Source organism: Euprymna scolopes, chromosome 26 (assembly GCF_053919585.1).
Source record: "Euprymna scolopes isolate OS-2025 chromosome 26, ASM5391958v1, whole genome shotgun sequence".
NCBI lineage: Eukaryota > Metazoa > Mollusca > Cephalopoda > Sepiida > Sepiolidae > Euprymna > Euprymna scolopes.
Window position 1 is genome coordinate 52,608,387 of NC_136507.1, and position 19,130 is coordinate 52,627,516.

General features: G+C 31.4%; 1 protein-coding gene across 3 annotated transcripts in view; it reads right to left on the reverse strand.

Annotated features, from left to right (window-relative positions):
- Window positions 1–647: 647 nt before the first annotated feature.
- The window catches only part of LOC145248047 (centrosomal protein of 57 kDa-like), a 75,871-nt gene continuing 57,388 nt past the window's right edge, over window positions 648–19,130 (reverse strand). For 2 of the 3 annotated variants that reach the window (XM_080109783.1, XM_080109781.1), the window contains exons 7-9: window positions 14,561–14,772; window positions 8,428–8,572; window positions 1,156–1,548 (exon numbers count right to left, since the gene is read on the reverse strand). In XM_080109783.1, the coding sequence (XP_079965909.1) occupies window positions 1,300–1,548; window positions 8,428–8,572; window positions 14,561–14,772 (606 nt within the window). In that variant the 3' untranslated portion in view covers window positions 1,156–1,299. Of the gene's footprint in view, window positions 1,549–8,427; window positions 8,573–14,560; window positions 14,773–19,130 lie in introns of all 3 variants that reach the window. The other variant, XM_080109782.1, reaches the window with a different exon arrangement.

Sequence of the window (19,130 nt, forward strand, 5' to 3'; positions counted from 1 at the left end):
AATTTTTTTTATTTTTTTAAACAATCCAATGCATAAAATCACTGCCAAAACAGTAAAGCTATTTTCGCTACTGAAATGGGACAAGTCTGACTTGACTTTTACTTACAAGATACACTATAGTAAATAAGTTGAACAACTTATTTCTCAACAATCAATCTGATAGTGACTTTGTTGCTATTGAGCTGATGCATAGTCATGTTTAGTCTCAAGAAATTCACCTTCCCAGGTGCATTCTCTTGGAAAAGGGGTTAGTTTAGCGCTAATCGCATAAGGCATCCCTAACAGGGAATGCCAATATGGATGTTCAGGCATTTTTTGTAGGCCAGTGTGATAGCTTTTCAACTTAAATTCTGACCTCCTGGAGAGGTAAATAAAATAAGAGATATATATCCCAAATGAGTACATGTATAATTGACAAATGTATCCATCCAAGTATACTTTATGGAGTTAAAAGAGGAGAAAAGTTTGTATAGTGCATGTAGATTAAAAGTGAAAAAACTGGCGAAATCAAAACGTTGGCCATTTTATCCAATTTTTGTTTAACTGTGAAAATTTGAATTAAACTAAAGCATGACTGACCAATCTTGTAGAGATGCAAGAATGCACTTAAAATAAAGATTAAAAAATAAAATTTAAAAATAAAAAACTTTTTTTCTTTTAAATTTTGTATTGAATGGTATCCAAAAGATTTCAGTACTTTATATTTTGGCAGAGAATCCAGAGTCAATCAAACAGTTTACAAAAACTGAAAATAATGTAAAAAGGAAGACAACACTAAGCATATGAGAAGTTTGGATACGGTTAAAAAATTTTAGCTCCTCAAAAATAAAAATAAAGTTGTAAAAAATGTTTTGGCCATTTCAGAGACCGAATATTAAAATATTGTTAACATACATTTTCTCTTATCAAAATGAATTCCCTATAACAGATTTTTCCCCCATTTATACATATAAGATTACAGATTTGAAAACACATAGGGTTAAAACAAATGCACTCATGCTGATCAACCCGATAAAAATCATTAAAATAATGCCTAAATACATTTTCTTGGATGATTAAACTGAATCTCTTCTAGTCTTTATTTAACACACAGGACATTGTTTTTGAAGACTCGTTTCAGGACAACACACCATTTGTTAAGACGAATGATCAGTCTGAGAAAAAATAAGACAATGTTGCATTTTCCTACTTAAGTTAATGGATTTGTCTTAACAGATGTGTGGATATTCATGTGATCAAAGTTGCATGATTAATACAGACATTTAAACAGAATTTTCACATAAAACCATTTTGTTTGTATCATACCCAGCTTAAGTCATCTTGCCGCAATGTTGCCTGAAGTTTTCGCATATCTCGTAATATTCGAAGAGAGCTACCTGTGGCATCAGCAACAGGATGCATCTTAGATATTGGTACTGATTTTGGCCTGTGTAAGGCAATTTTTTTCAAAATTGTCTTGTTGCTGTCTTTGTGAAGAGTAGCCGACGTCTGGACAGGCTTGGACTTCTCAGATTTTTTCCTTTTCATACGTTTTTTATCTTCATTTGCCTTAAAAGGAGAGAAAGAAAAAAATGTTCTTTTAATAAAAAACAAAGAAAAAAAATGCATACGTTTGATGTTTTGTTGTTTTATGGCATATCAACTTTTTTTGGTTATTTAATGACACCTCAAGTCATTTTGGTAAAAGTTTTCATGCTTCAAGCTTCATAGAAAGAGATTCATACAAAGGAGGATTACTTTTCCGAGATGACCTTCTACAACATCCTCAACTTGTTTCAGCATTATGTGATGCATCTCAAAACACTTTTGTGCAGCTGCAGTGTTATCCTCTTTATAGTGACTGACCATTCATGTGCTGTTAATTTGCATAGAAATAATCAGAACATGGTGGATCTAGAGGAGTCTAACCTCAGTAAACAAAAAACAACTATCATTTATGGGCATTTGCAGTTCCTGTGGCAATCATCAACAAATGAATGCTTTGCCAAAGAGAACGTGGTAGCATCAGGGAAGATCATCCCGCATGTCAAAAAATGCTCTTGCATTGTTTCCAGTTAGTGAAGAACCATAATACATCTATAGTAGTTGTTCACATAGATGTCATCAGGTACTGAAAGATTCAAATGACAATTCCTGAAATGGAAAGAAATAGTCAAGAGAATCCAAAAAGAAAGAAAGAAAATTTGTATACAAATGGTGTATGTATTAATTTGCTTTATGCCTGGATATTTTGTGTTACTACATTTTTGGCATGAGTGCTATGGGTATGTTTGTGAATATTTGCAAGATTTCATTTATACTCAGAAATAGAGGAAATATACAAATCAGAAAGCAAATTTGCCATAATTTAATCACCCTTGATATTGCCAGAATTGACAGTTATTATTATTTTGCCTTACTGGATGAAACTAAGCTCTGCTCTTTGTGGACTTAATCTTTGAACTAATATTATTACTACTACTACTTTTACCTTAGCAACTACTATTCACAATTCTCTCTTTTTTTTTTTTTTTTTTATCTATTATAACTAATAATGACCACCAACTATAAAAAAGTTTCGAAGATTTCAAGTCATATTTTAAAAAACAAAACAGTTTAAGTCCTCAAAATACCACCATTTTGTTTGAAAATGAATATCCTTTCACATGCTTTAATAAATAATCATCTACAGGGCTCTACATTGCAAGTGAAACAGTCACATTTGCGAATGTTTTTAAAGTGACGACTAGAAATAATGAAACACTTTTTATCTTTTAGCAATTGTATTTCTTTCACCAACAATCTTCCAAAGCTCATTAATGAGTGAAAAATATCTTTTCACCTTTTTTTCTTTTTTTTTTTAATAAATCGAGCAAAGTCAATTTAAACAATAAAAGGTTTAATGGAACAATATATTCTTTTTTTTTTTTTTAACGAAGGCTGTTTAGAAAAACATCTGAAAAAATTTTAATGTTTAGACCTTCAAATCTCAACATAAAATTCAGTGCATATTCAGAATTATATTTATTAAAAAAAAAAAAAATACAGAAAAATCTTTATAATGTACGTACTCGTCACAGAACGAAGATGACATATTCCAAAAATCACATGGGTTTGTCTAATAACTTTTCTATTTGGCTATTAAATGAAAATGTTTAGTTGTTAAAGGTCAACTAAAGATAAATTTGTCTGTAGAACCCTGATCTACATGATATATTTGAAGAATTTTAGAAAAGTAATAATAAAAATGTTAATTCTATGAAATGGCCATTTTGTGTCATGTTTTTTACCCCTAGAAATGCTTAATTGCTTGGTATCACTCACCTATGAGGAATTTCAAAATGAAATGTTCAAAACAATCAAAAAGAACATCAATCACACTTACTGTCAGGATACAGAATAAATTGGTCTATTCATTTTTTTGTTGTCTTAAACATAAAACTTCAACATGATATGTCTCAAACATTTCTTTCTCTATATATTTTGTACCCCCCAACCAGCCTTTGAGATTTGAAAAACAAAATCACTCGACCGTCGGTCGAGTGTGAAGGAAAATTTACTCGCCCCCAAATATTTTTACTCATCCGTCTTTATGTCTTTGTTTCAGTCAATAATAGTAAATAATTTTACAACAAATCAAGAAATTATTATAATCATCTTTGATATAATTTCGAAGAGTTTAAAATCTTTATAAATACGTTTTGTCAATTTGAAAAAAATACATAAAGAGACAAAAAGTGAAAGAAAGAAAACAAAATCAACGAATCAATATTTTTTTAATTTGGTTGAAAATGTACATTACAGATAGCCAGAATTACAAAAATCCTCTTTCTTTAAAAATCCACATGTGTATAAAATAAAAAAATGGTAGGCGGAGATTTCAGGCCACGGAGATCTCGTACCAGGAGAATAAAGACAAAAAAAAAACTTTAATTGAATGATTTTTCGGGCAACACATTTTTTCAACACCCATGGATATTGAAAAAGACCTAAAAAAAAATGTGTTGGCCGAAAAATCATTCAATAAAGTTTTTTTTTTTCTTTATTCTTAATAAAAATATCAACAAACCATTCTTCCGATACCCAAATTATGTCGTAAAATTTCATACAAAAATTAAAATATCTAGCCTAAACCGTTGGTGTTGAAAAAAAATGTTACGAAATCTCCGGATATTCACGATTGTGGACTGAAATCGCCTGGTACGAGATCTCCATGGCCCAAAATCTCCGATATTCAAAAAAAAAAAAAAAAAAAAAAAAAAATATACCATTTAGCTGAAATGAACTAGATTTCTTAGAAAATCGGCATGGTTTAATATCTTTTTAAAATTTAAACGGTCAATTTTTCTTTGTAATTTATGGAAAAAAAAACTTTGATACAGAAATTGGTCTCTTTTGTTTCTATTAAAACAAAGAATTCACCTCGGAACAACATTCTAAAATTTAGAATATTATTTTTAAAATTGGGTATCAATGATTTTTTGAAAGTTGCAAATATCTGAATTTATATAATTGAGAAAAATATGATTACTTGTATAATTTAATTTTCGGTGTGTGCTTGACGGAACGATGCATTTTTTCCTCTTTCAAATGTTCGTCTTTACTTTTGTAAGCATGAAGTGTATGTAGTTGTAGCGTCAAAGAATTTTTTTTCCAAATGAATTTCAAAATCAGAGAGCTAAATGAAGGCGACATTTTGACTACACGCTGAATGTGTAAATTTGACCTCTTGTTGACCTTTAGCGTGACCACACTTTTTTCAACGGTCTCACAGCTAAAGATAAAAGAATTCACAAATGATGAGACATAGGTCATTCTAAGTCACCGCATATTTGAGGGTCGTAAAATAAATGAGTTTTTCCTGTTTCTTTATTTAAAGAAATTTTATCGACTGGCGGGCGAGTGATTTACAATTTTTAGTCGCCCCAAGAAATTTTCAATCGACTATGGCGACCGGTCGTGTAAAGTCTCAAAGGCTGCCCTTTACTAATAAGTAAAATAATGCGTTTATTATTTTTATGCGTTAAAATGATAATTCTATGTTGATTTCTCTTTTAATATCAGCAGATTTTAATTAGGCTTCCCTCTTCAAATTTTAATCAGATTTCAATTTGAATAGTAGCGCTCATAATTATAAGCTAGTCAGCAGCTGAAGCAGCAGCAGCTGTCGACTGTTTACTTTGAAAACAACAAAGTTTGTAAACATAGTTTACAAGTTTATTTTTAAAATTTGAAAAGTTTGTGTGCATATATATATATATATATAAAAATCATGCTACCACTAAAAATATAAAAATATATATAAAAAAATAAAAAAATCATGCTACCACTAAATCTAGGTCCGAATGACAAGCTCATCTCCTAAAAATGCCTTCTTTAAATCTGTTGTACCATGAACCTTAAATCTGAGTGACAGATCCCCCCCATGGAAAAATCTCCTTTAACCTTACCACCAACCCTAAGTCAGAGTGGCAAGCCCTCATGGTGAAAAAAAAAAAAAAAAAAAAACACAGGATTTATTAAAATGCTCTGCAAAGGGTGGATTATTTTATATTAAATTTATATGTGAAATTAATTATCTGACTCTAATATAATTGTTTTTGTGTTTTTCTTTCTGACAAACTTTCAAGGTGTTTGCGCTTAATTTCCCCTAGTCCTACCACTAACCCTAAGTTTGATTAGCAAACATCCTCTTCCTACAAAGACCCTCTTAAAACCACATCTAATTGTCTTAAAGAAAAAAAAAAAAAAAACTCACAGGATTTATTTCCCAACTGTCAATAAACGTTAGAATTGCACTAAAATCTAAGATTATTTTACATTAAATTTTGATGTTAAATTTATATTTTTGTTGCTTTTTTCTATTAAGGTCTTTTTTTAGTGTGCCCATATGTAATTTCCTAAAAAAAGGAGAATCACATATTTTGGAGAGGCAGGTGAAGGCGATTTATTTACAATAATACTAAAGAAATCTTGCAATATATTCATTTTTAATAGTCCTAGTGTTAGATTTCAGTTTCTTGTACATAAAATGCATTACAATTGAACATTATTTTTTTTTTTAATGGATACATGGAATTTTTATGGCATTGCAACATATTTATGTGCAATTACTTGAAAACGATTATTTGCTGGATATTTTTTAGTGCCATATTCATATTTCTTAACAAGAGTAGACTTATATGGCAAATTTTATTGCTTAATCTTGTATTTTAACAAATATATAGCCTTTTTACTGAAAAAATAAAATGTGACAGAACGCATATGATCTTAAAAAGGGGAAAATATCTAAATGCGTGAGGCACAAAAATAGTCATAACGTCCCTATTTTTAGTCGGATTTAAAAGATTTAAAAAGATTTTCTTAGATTATCAAGCTCTTTCTATGTATATTATTATTGCGATATTTTAAGCAATTTCAATTTTTTTCATGTGTACTGATTGTTATTATATAACCTTTACTTTGATAATTTGCCAATACGGATCAGTTTGCTGGAATTTTAAACGTTATTTTCGTTTTCAACATCCTCAAAAACTTATAAATGTCTTAATTTTTCAAATTTTTTTCTATAGTGTGGAAAGTCGATTGTCTGCCCCTTTCTGGTCTTATATTCCCAACATGCCAATAGGTGTTGCTAGCAGTGTATCATTCAAAAACAAGATGGTGGGAAGTTTTTCTTTGATAAAATGTCTCATATTTGATTTTCTTAAATAAAAACAAACTACTTGATCGATTTACGTGATTTTTGGAATATGACCTTTTCATGCAGTGACATGTATGTACATTATAAAGATTTTTTTCAGATTTTTATAGTAAAAAAGATTACTTGTGTACCATTTATAGACTTGCACTGAAAAAAGTAAACACTGAAAAACACCTTGCATCAGTAATTTAGTATCATACTCGAAACTGTTGAATATAATATGATGAATTTACATTATTTTTTTTCTTTTAATTATTTCAATTAATTGATCATGTATCCCAACATCAGCAACACATAATAATATTTGATATCAGCGATGCAGGATTATTGCAAGAAAAAAAAAATTGTTGCTACAGAAAGCCATGCACATTAGAAATAAGAAAAACTTGATTGTAGTTTTCTCTTTAGTAAAAATATCTTTTCTTGTTAAAAAAAAATACTTGTAAGCAGACATGTACACACAGGTGATTATGGCAGTTCAAAATAAATCAACAGGAAAACTCATTGACATACTAATATATCAGACAAAAGTAGCCATGGATGGAGATGGAACACTAACAGATGGAAAATATGGAAAGTTATTGAGAAGAATTTTAATTGAAAATATAAATCAGTTTTATTATATATTTCCGATTCTCCATTGGTACAAACACATTTTACATCTTTAATTTCAAAGTTAGAAAAAAAAGGAGAATAGGGGAAATAAGTTAGTAAAACAAAATTCAAGTTTTTCCTATTTTTAAAGTGTATAATCTTCTGTAGTGAAAATGCTTGACATACCTTAAATAGAAAATTAGCTTGAGATATGCTTAGTAATGTAGTCACCTCTATGATGAGCCTAGTCTTCTCGACTCACTTCTTAAGGAAAAAAAAAAAAGCTTACCCTTGCCTGGCCTTTTAAGTTGAAAATTCAATCCCTGCGGTACAAGAGTTAATGATTTGGTTTGTCTGTTTCAATGCAAAAAACACCTATTGTAAATTATGTATTTTTTTTACGATTCATTGAACTGGAGTTGCTATTTTATAGCTGGCAATGAAGTTGAGGGTTCATACCTTTCCTAATATATGCATAACTGAATAAAATAGTATTATTTAGATTATTCAGACTACTATTCTCATCTTGAGTGTTATTTTCACAACATTTTTGGTTAGTGTAACCTTCAACTTTCTTAAAGGATCTGTGGCATAGTGGAAAAGTACTTGGTAAAATTCAGTTGTAAAGTTATCTTCTTCTGGAGGTTAAAGGTTCAATCCTTGGTGTAGGCGACACTCAAAATACAATTGCGAATTACTTAGGATTCCTACCCAGTAATGGCTGACAAGACGAGAGCAAACTATCTCTGTGGATCAACAACAATTCTGTTCGAAGTTCTATGCAGATTCTTGAGTTCGACAAGATACACCTGAAGAAGGTATGAGGTTATATCGACTGAAACGCTGTGAAAATTACACTCAAGATAAGAACAGTAGCCCAAAGAATCCAAATAATACGAATAACTAATTCTCATCTCCAAAATTCAAAAATGTAATGAAAAACATAGGTCCAATCAGATTTGAATGTAGCATAACAGATTCCATAGTCTGTAACGGTATACATTTAATCTGTCAGGTAACACAAATTAATGAAGTTAAAAATAGAATAATCTCTAAAGAAAAACTTTGATATTCAGGAATTTAGAATTCTACAGAAAGAATACTGTATTTGCAGAGAACGATTAAGAGTCGGAAAAACATTCTTCACTCACCTTGGAAATATATTTATTAATTTTATTAATTTGTATTCCTTTTGTCTCCATTCGAGAAACTAAGCTGTCCAATTCTCTTTCCAAATCCACCTTCATTTTGCTATCTGAACATTCATTAATTTGATTCGTCATCTGTTGGTGTTCCCTGGTTATTTACAAAAATATACAGTTGAGAGACATGAGAATCATTGCATAATATTAACATGAGAAAATATACATTAAAAAATGTGACTATAGGAATAAAAGATTTCAATCCTTAGATTTAGCTACTTCACAAAAGAGGAGAGTGGACACATACTTGAAACTTAAAATAATAAATATGAGATATTAGAACATTAAATTAATAAATATGAGATATTAGAACATTGGTCTAAAGGTCTCCATCAATTCATTGAGTCAAACAAGTTGGAACAAAGGAAGCAGGAGAATTCTGAGGAACACATGTCATAATAGTATTTGTAGAAAAAATTGAGACTAGCAACATCACGTCTGAGAGAGAGATTGTAGTAAAGAAGAAAGGGTAGGAGAAATCAAATTACAGACACGTCTTTGCAATTTATCAAGAATCTCTGAATCGGGGAGATTCACAAACCCATATATGACAACAATACTCCATACATAGTCTGATAGTAGATTTGTAGAGATAGAGAATAGCTTTGGCTGTGAGAAAGTTAGAACAAAAAAGAAAACTCATTTTACGAGAAACAGAAAGAGCAATGGATTTAATATCTGGACTCCAATAAAGATTTGATGAGAAAGAAAGACCAAGAAGTTTTAGGGTCAATTTTTCAGTGAGAGTAAAGCTATCCATAAGAATCTCAGAAAGAAAAATGATTGAAAGATAATAGCCGAGTCTTAACAGTATTAAACAAAACAAGCCATTACTTATCCTAACTGAACCCAGATCAACTTCTAGATCAACTGTATATTTCAACTGATTCAAGAAAAATGGATGAGAAGCAATACCAAAATAGAAGATGGTGTCATCAGCATAAAAGTTACTTTTCTGAATAATATTCTCTGGAAGGTCATTTATATAGAGAAGAAACAGTGTTGGACTTAGAATAGAGCTCTGAGGAACACCGGCATTGATAGGAAAATGGAGATACTCCATCAACAGTTACTCGCAAGCTCCAATAAGAAAATAAAAACAACTTTATCACCAATACCATAATCTCAAAGTTTATGTAGAAGACCAGGATGCCACACTGTCGAACGCTTTCAAAATGTCAAGTGGAATGACACTACCCTAGCCTGAATTGTCCATAAACCGACAAATCTATTCATTTAAAAAAAATTTTTTTTTATAACACTTTCACCCCAAACAAGGCACGTTGCCACTTTGATGTAGAGGGCTACTATCAGGAACTTAAGTTGTAGGGGTACTATGTAGGGAGTTTAGCAGCAAGATGTCTGTTTACATTACACTTGAACTTCTGCATGTCAGTACAGTTAGGAAACAGGAAGAGAATTCCAAAGTCCTGCAGTTCTGGGGAAGAAGCTATTAGAGTAAAAGGCTTTCTTACATCTAGGGATCTCAACTGTGTAGGGGTGGGACTTTGCTGCTTGTCGGGTTTGTTGGAGGTATTTTCATCAAAGGGGTACAAGGGCTTGTAGTTCGTCAGAGCATCCACCATTAAAATACTTGTAAAACAGGCAGAGGGATGCAACATTACGTCGGTGAGACAGGGGCTGAAGTTACAACATTAATAGATCAGCTGTTGAATGAAAACCAAGAAAGCCATACTGAACATCACTAAAGCCAAGACTTTCTAGAAAATGAACAAGCCTGCTGTTTTATAACTTCTCAAAAAGTTTGCTAATAAAAGAGAGAAGACTAAGAGGATGATATTTAGTTGGGTCAGACTGATTGCCAGCATTTTTAAAGATAGGGACAACAGAGGACTCCTTCCAACAAGAAGGGAAACAGGACTGAAACAAACAGAAATTGAATAATTTTGGGAGGATAGAAGATAATTCAGGCACACAATGTTTGAGAACAACAACAGGAATCAAGACCAGCAAGAATTCTAGCAACCATCTTTGTAGTAATAAATATAGAATCAAAAGTCTGAGAAGTTTTTCCAGGGAAAATCCGAAAGAACAACACCAAAATCCTCGATAGAAGAACTACCAGCAAAAAGACAAGCAAAGAGATCAGCCTTATCCTTAGAAGATGGAAAAATTTGCATGAAAGATATGAATTTAATTTAATACAGAATTAGATTTTTTTTTCTAATGGAGGAATTTTTAGAGCATTTTTGGTTGATATATAATGTATCAAAATTGATCCAATAGGTAAAAGGTTGCTTGGTATCTATTTATATAAAGTTTGATATATTGATATATTTATATGTACATGGTTTACACATAAACTAATTAACTAATCATTATGAATTTTGGAGCATAACCGCTAGGAATAAGAGGTCAAAATGTGGGCTATATTTAGTTCTATCCAAAGTAAAAGGGGAGGTGAAAATTCAGACACCTATCCTTTTGTGAAATTTTAATAAGTATTAATAAATATTCACCAAATTTCATTTCTAAATATTAAGTTATTTAGTTCTCTCTCACTGCAAGAACTTAGATACATAGGCTGGAAAGTGGGATTGAGAAGTCAGCGCCCTCGAGGAGGGGCACCGACCTGCAAAAAGTGTCTGGCAACCCTGTTGGCATTCTCTGGTAAGGGCGGCTCATGTGATTAGCAATAAACTAACCTCTCCTCAGAGAGAAGGCAAAGCCCGAGAGGTTGGACCTACTAGAACTTAATTACCACAAAATCAACAGGGATCGGATCATTACAGAAATGGTTTAATCTCTGTTGTTTTTGGGGGTTCAAGGATAAAAATCCTTAGCCACTGTGCAAATTCTAATTATTAATGATGGAGGAATATCATCCTATTTGTCTTCTCTTTGTTATTAGTAAAATTTTTGAGAGGTTGGTCAACTTATTGGCTTATTCATTTTCTAAAAAGTCAACTTCTTTAGAGATGTTCATTATGAGTTTCATGGTTTTCGTTCAACAGCTGATCTATTAACTCTTGTAACTGAATAGATTTGTAGGTTTTTACAAGACATAATACAAGCACAATCTCCAATTTGAAAATTCAAATATATCAGAATTGCATGGAATTTGATAAATGGTATTAGACACCAATTAATTAAGATTCCCTGAATTTTAATTTTTTAATTTCTTATTAAAGACTCCTTAAGCTTAAGCCTTAAATTTTGAACATTTTTTTTTTTAGAATAAAAGTCATGTAATGGATTTTGATTAAAATTGGAATAAGAATTTTAGACAGAATGTTTAGTGGCATTATATCTTGATTTTAATCTTGGTAAGGGGTATAAAAGTGGTGCAAAACTGTTCTGTGAAATAATAGAATGGGCATTCTTCTAATAATATACACACGTTTTGACACAATAAACATTCGCTTAATTTTTTAATATTCTTTGGTTGACATGAGAAGAAATTGAATATCACATTTAGCAATTATTGACTTTTTTGCTAAAATCGAAATGTCTACCTTTCGCGATTTGGGGTCCTTTTGGAATCCATCTTGGTTAAGTTAGCCAGTTGAGTTAAGATCCTTTCTATTTTTCGCTAATAGATTCTCCAAGATGCTTACTCCCCTGCGCTTTACTTCCCAAACTTTTACTCAAAAGGACATCATCCATTTCCAAACTTCACTTGTATTTCTTCTGCTCTCACTTAAATCCCACTCCTACTTAATTATTTTCGTTTCTAAACAAACCGAAAAACATTGGATGGTCTACTCTTAGAAAAAGTTAGAATGGTCTTACTAACCTACCCCTGATCTTATTTGACTTTTTTTTGCTTTTCCTTTTTCACATGCTTTTGTTGCTCCATCCACCATTTGTTCATGAAATTGTAAACATCTATATATATAAAAGTGAAAATGTGTGTATGTTCGCCTTTGTGTATGTCCGCAAAAGGATTTTTTCAGCGGCTTCTCGAGGCCGTCGCTCATTTTTAAAACTTTTTATATACTGTGTAAATGACAATATCTCCGACTTAACAGGGGTTGCCTGTCTATTTAATTTGCCCGAATTTGAAACGTTAAATATTCGACATTTTGGGATCGCCGCATGTTTGCTTTCGTTTTTCGGTATAAAAAAAGCGAAACTCGATTCGAATCCTGGCCCACAACCCATGGTCTCTAGAAAGCAATGTAACGTTTGGTCAATGTCAGCTTACCGTCGTCATATCAGACGGTTGCTTTCATTTCAAGACGAGCCACTCCCCTAATAAACGGGGGAGCTGTTTTTCCCCAAAGTTAGGTAAAAAACAAACAAACCGGGTTATTGACCTCATTAAAAACTGTCCCACAGAAAATGTTAACTGCTGAATAACTATTGCTTAGGTCGTCGTCGTAACGCTCGCACAAAATGGTAACTCTACGACTTCCACTTGACATCATTAAATGCGGGCACCTGTCAATTCTCTTCTTAATTAAATAAATTCAAACATCTTTCAGTAACTCATTCTTGCTGACCAAGCGGTTAATGTGTCATGTGTTTTTCTCATTTTATTTTCCAACTTCGCCTCAGGGCTTTGGGTTCGATTCTACCTAATTACCAAAACTTTTTTAACCCCCCCCCCCCCATTTCTTTTGGATTTAAGAGGACACACACCTCGAAACACCCGGGCAATGCCGGGTACCCCCGCTAGTCTTTTATAAATAAAATTCATTTTAAACCACTGACAGTGTTTTAGGTAGGGTAATTCAGAAAGTAAATTATAAACAAATCATAAAAAATGGTAAAATCATAAAACAGATGAGAGTAGTCAATGGCAAAAGTTAAAATCGACATCAACTGTACCCAAAAGGGGTGGAAGTGGGGGGGGGGTATGGTTCCATGCGTGTGTTGAGAGGGTAGAGCAAAAAATTATTTTTTCCTAAACAACCTCAACATGTTTCAACTAGGAAATTTTAAATGAAGATTGTAGGAAAAGGAGGCAGATAGTCATTCTTTAACAAAAGAAAAGTCATCTAACGTCTATCACAAATTATTAGAAGTTTTCAGAGAAAACTATTATAAGAGGAAAAAGAAAGGAAAGACAAGTTGAGAGAGGAAGAGAGAAAAAAGAGAAAGATACAAAGAGAGAAAGAAAAATAAAATCCAATTAAATAGTGACAAAAAAATACGGAAGTAAAGCTCTAATGATTTGGCAGAAATCAGCTTTTTGTTATTAAAGAACATGGAAACTCTAACGATTTAAGTGGAAATTCACTTTTTTTGAATTTAAGAAAAAAAAAAAAAGTGAACATTTTTTTTCTTTTTATGGTAATTGCTTCAGACACATATATATATATATATATTATAAAACCACTTGATATAAGGAGTTTAAAAAGTAAAATACTGCTTCAAGGTCAAAAACAAGCCAATAAATGTTATATGGATAGATTCCAACTCAGAAAACAGTAATTCTTTCCTCTTTGTCAGAAACATTACTTATGGAATGTTAGGATTAAAGGACAAAATAAGAGACGCAAGAGTTACAAGACTGCTGAAAGTAAACCACTTCCTACTCTCCATAAATTCATATTCTACAAAGCAGACAACTCATATCCTTGACGGAAGCAGCAATGCTTATACAAACGGATCAACATACATTGAGTAGAATAGGCAAACAAAGATCACACTTTTGAGAGTCTTGTAATTTTGCTTTTTTGCCAAGAAACTTTCCTATGTAGATACCTACCTACTTCACTAGCTTATTCATTTATACATTTAATTATATTTAAAATGATAAGCTGTACATTAATACTGTTGTCTCTACCAACGTGACTTATTATTCTGATGATTTAATAGTATGAAAGTTCCAGATACAGCAATATACAAATAATAGCAACAAAAATTTATTAATGGAGATTTGGTTTCTGTTTGAAGCTAAAATTATATTTGTACTTCTATTAATCTATTACATTGTACTATCTTTCAATGCTTAATTAAACAGGGAGGAAGAGGCATCTATTCTGTTGATATGAGACCATTTTCCTAAGCATTACCTCCTCCTTGCGGCAGGTGGTAGCATATGGCAACAAGAAATTATCATACTCAGCTATTCATTAGCAAACTTTTAAATGAGATTTTATGATCTGCTTACCAACTGAGTTGTCCAAATTCTTTTTGTAATTGCATCAAAAGTTCTTGTAAGTCTGTACAAAAACTTGTGCTTTGAGTTGAACTTGCAGCAGACGAAGTGCCAGAGTCTCCATATTGATTTGTAGGGCCACAGCATAAAGCAGAATTGTGAGTTTTCAACAAGGCAATCACATTCTGTACATTGGCATTCACATTGTGACTTTGTGATGTTGACTGTAATCAGGACAAGTAAAAATATGCATTAAATATATTTAAAAAAAAAAAAAGAAAAAAAGCACAACAAACCAAAAAGAATAGAATCAGTTAGAAATGAGGCGATAAAAAGACAATTCATATTATTTGGATTATTCAGACTACTGTTCTTATCTGGAGTTTTATTCTTACAAGGCTCCAGTCAATGTAACCTTTGACCTTCTCTAGGTGTATCATGTTGAACTTCATGCAGATTTCTCAAGTTCAACAGAAAGATTCCTGAATTCGCCTTTTAATAGCAATACACGTGGCCATTTAAATGCTTTGCATAATCAAAGATTTCAAGGGGTTTCTGCTAAAATAGTCATATTTTAAAAACCAAAGCACTTAAAGTCTTCAAAATACCAGCGTTTTGTTCAGAAATGAATATACTTTCAAATGAATTAGTAAATAATAGCATACATTATATATTTTTAGAGTTTTAAGCAAATAAAGTGATAAAAATGTGAACATCATAAAATGGCATTTTCGGTAAGATTTTGTAACAACCCCCCTGATTTCTAAACATTCGTACCATGTTTCTGTTAAGAATTTTTTAATGAAATTTGGAAATTAGCCAAAAGAGATGTCATTTTTAATAATTTCGAGTGTCCGAAATTCATTTGACCACTCGTTTTTTTGTTGTGTTAAAAAAAAGATTTCAAAATGATGAGTACTGAAAATTTTGAAAAATATTTTCTTTGGACACTCATTATTAAATAAAACAATCTTTTTACTATGTTTATTCGTTAAAAAGATGATTGGACAGTGTTTTCTCTAGTGGTACGTAGCAATTTAAAAACATAATATCCAAAAAATCGTTATGAATTTGAACCAAGACTGTAGTATTAGTGATAGTAGCAGCAGCAGCGATAACATGGCATAAACAGATGTTTTGTTTTTGTTATTCCAAATCGATTTTTTTTTTTTTAATTGAAAATCTGGTTATAAAAAATATTTCTTACATGTTTAGTTAGAGCTATTTTGTTATCAACCATACAAATATTTTTAAAAATTGGGTAGAAGTAAATTTTAAAATATTTTAACAAGTGAAAATGTGAATCATCATTGTTTTGGTTCACGTGTACGAACGGTACACACACTTCTAATTTTCGTCCCTTAAAAAATGTTTTCAGTGAATTATTATCGAATGGAAATTACCCGATTATTAAAAAAATAATAATAAAATTAAAAAATAATCAATATTTAAATATTTGTAGGAGGTGCTCAGTTAAAAAAATAAAAATAACATTAATTCAAAATTTTTAACAATTTGTCAGCTTTAGCAAAAACTTGTTTCTTTTTTTATATTTAAGTAGAATTTAAATACTTGATATTTTTCCAAGCATCATGTTTTCTGTTAGAGGGACGTCACTTTTTTAAATAACATTTATTTTTGTCTGTCATAATTCTTGTAAAGTTTCACAATGGGTATCAAACACCCTCTTAAAAAAACAAAAACAAAAAAAAAACAACTCACTTAATTCTATGTCTAATCCTAGGTATGAGTGGCAAGCCTCCTCCTAAAACCTTTAGCCTTAACAATAACGTTAAGTACAAGTGGCAGAGCTCCCCACTAAACAAACTTCCTCTGTGAGCTCATATAAGTGTAAAAAAAGGCATAAAAAATGTTTACAGAAAGTGCACATGATTAATCTCCCATAAAAATATAAATTGGTCAACTGTCCTAAAACGCTAAGATGGTCTTGAAATGGTGAATTATTTTACATTTATGTGAAACCAACCCCCCTCTAAATTCTAAAATTGTTTTTGTTTTGTTTCTATCAAGTCTTCAGGATGTTCACACATAATTTTCCTTAGCCCTATCATTAACCCAAAGTTAGAGTGGCAACCTCCTCACCTTCTCATAATTGCTCAAAAACCCTCTTAAAACCACGCATAATCGCCTTTTAGAAAACAAACAAAGAAACAAACACCCAGGATTTATCTATCATAGGAAAGGGGGGGGGGGTAACTGCCTTAAAACGCTCGAATGATTCAAAATCGGAAATCATTTTACATTAAATTCTAAAATAATTTTTGTTTATCTTTTATTAAAGTTTTTCAAGTTGTTCACATGCAATTGTCTATAAAGGTAGAATCACATATTTTGGACAGGTGGTCAGATGGGGAGGGGAAACAGAAGGTATTAATCTACAATAATACCAAAGAAATATTGCAATATATTCATTTTTAACCAATCCTAGATTTCGATTTCAGTTTCTGGCACATAAAATGCATTACAACTAAACTTTGAGTTCTCTAACTTCTTTTCTTTTAATGAATACATGGCATTTTTAAGCAATTGCAGCATATTTATGTGCATATACTGCATATTATTTGGAAACCATTCTGGAGATTTTCAGTAGCATATTCAGATTCCTTGCACAAAAATACACTTATATGGCAAATTTCATTGCTTAGTCTTGTGTTTTAGCAAAGATATAGCATTTTTACTGAAAAAGTAGTGCAAAAAAAAAGTGACAAAACGCATATGGTCTTAAAGAGGGGGAAAATATTCAAATGCGCAAGGCATACAAATAGTCATAACTTCCTTGATTTTAATTGGATTTTAAAAATTTAAAAAGATTCTTTCTTAGCTTATCAAGCTCTTTCTATATATATATATATATATATATATATATATATATATATATATATATATATATCAATATTGAAATATTTTAAGCCATTTAAATTTTTTCACGTGTATTGCTACTTTTAAAAGTATCTCCATCTTAGAACAGCATTAGATATTCAAGCTCTGCCAAAATGGAAATCTATATATATAAAAGCGAAAATGTATGTATGTATGTATGTACGCTTTTCCTCGATGTCCACAAAAGGCTTCTTTCAAAGAAGCGCTTGCTCGGTTCACAACTTCTTAAAACTTTTTATATCATCTATAAATTGTAATATCTCAGAGTTATCCACGGAGCTCGCCTGTCTATTTAATTTTATTGACTTTCAAACGTTAATTATTCGACATTTCCCGCATCGGCACGCGTTACATTCGGTTTTTGGTATAAAAAAAAGCGAAACTCGACTCTAATCACAGGCCGAAAGCCAGTTGTCTCAAGAGAGCTAAGTAACGTTTGTTCAATGTCGACTTCGTCATATCAGACTGTAGCTTTCATTTCGCTCCTCCTAATAAACAGGGAGCGGGTTTTTAAAAACAAACAAACCTATTTATTCACCTCATTCAAAACTGTCCCGCACAAAATGCTTACTGCTGAATACCTATCGCCATCACGTCAATCAAAAACGCGCATCTGTTTTTTTTAACACTTTACTATTTTCCAACTTCAGGCTTCGTTTTTTTTTTTCACATTTTCAGGGTTTTTTCACATACCCCGAAAAACACCCGAGCAACGCCGGGTACCCCTTGCTAATACTTTATAAAGGAGATAATCCCCTTGAAATATCAGTAAATCACACTATTGATTGAAAATAAAAGAAATAAAAAGGAAATTATTGTGTATTGTCATTTTATCATCTTCTTTCTCATCCATTCTTTCAGTTCACCCAGTACTTATGTTGTTGTATTATTACAGCCTTTTAAAATATAAGCACAATGTTTAAAATGTTTTTCTTTCTTTCAAAGATAATTAAAAAAGCAAATCGATACAACTTGATTTGGATGTTATCACTAGAAATAAATGTATCTATTGTAAAAATTGAAAATTATGGTCTTTTAAAAACAAAATCTATGTATATAAAGGAATGCAGAGGTGTAACAAATGAAAACTGAAACAAATTAAGATCTATAACAGTGGAATAAGCCATGCAGATTCAACTTTATTAATACAGTATATCTATAATATAAAGCTGAACGTCTGTGTGTGTGTGTATGTGTGTCTGGTCACGAATAGGCTCCTATAGGGTTGACTATTATCGAAAACTGCTCATATATAATGATAGAAGATGTATCGAGACACAGGAATGGGTATGTTTGATCTGGCAGAATGGTGGTTCATTAAAATTGTGGGGTCTGCGTTCACGCCTGGTCCACAAAGTATGGAAATAAAAAATTTACAAATAAAAAAAAAACGTTTACAAGGGTTTTTGATATAGATGTACATAATAATACTTTGATAAGTATGTTTTAACTTAAATAGGGATGGTATAATAAAATTATGGAGTCTGCGTTTGCGCCTGGCCTCCATAGAATGGAAATAGGCACAGACTTTAATAAAGACTTTTCATATCTATCTGCATAAGTATACATTGATAATTATGTTTCAGTTTGAAGAAATATGGTATAATAAAATTATGGGGTGTTCGTTCGCGCCTGACCTCCATAGAATGGAAATATGTCACAAAGTTTAACAAGGTTTTTT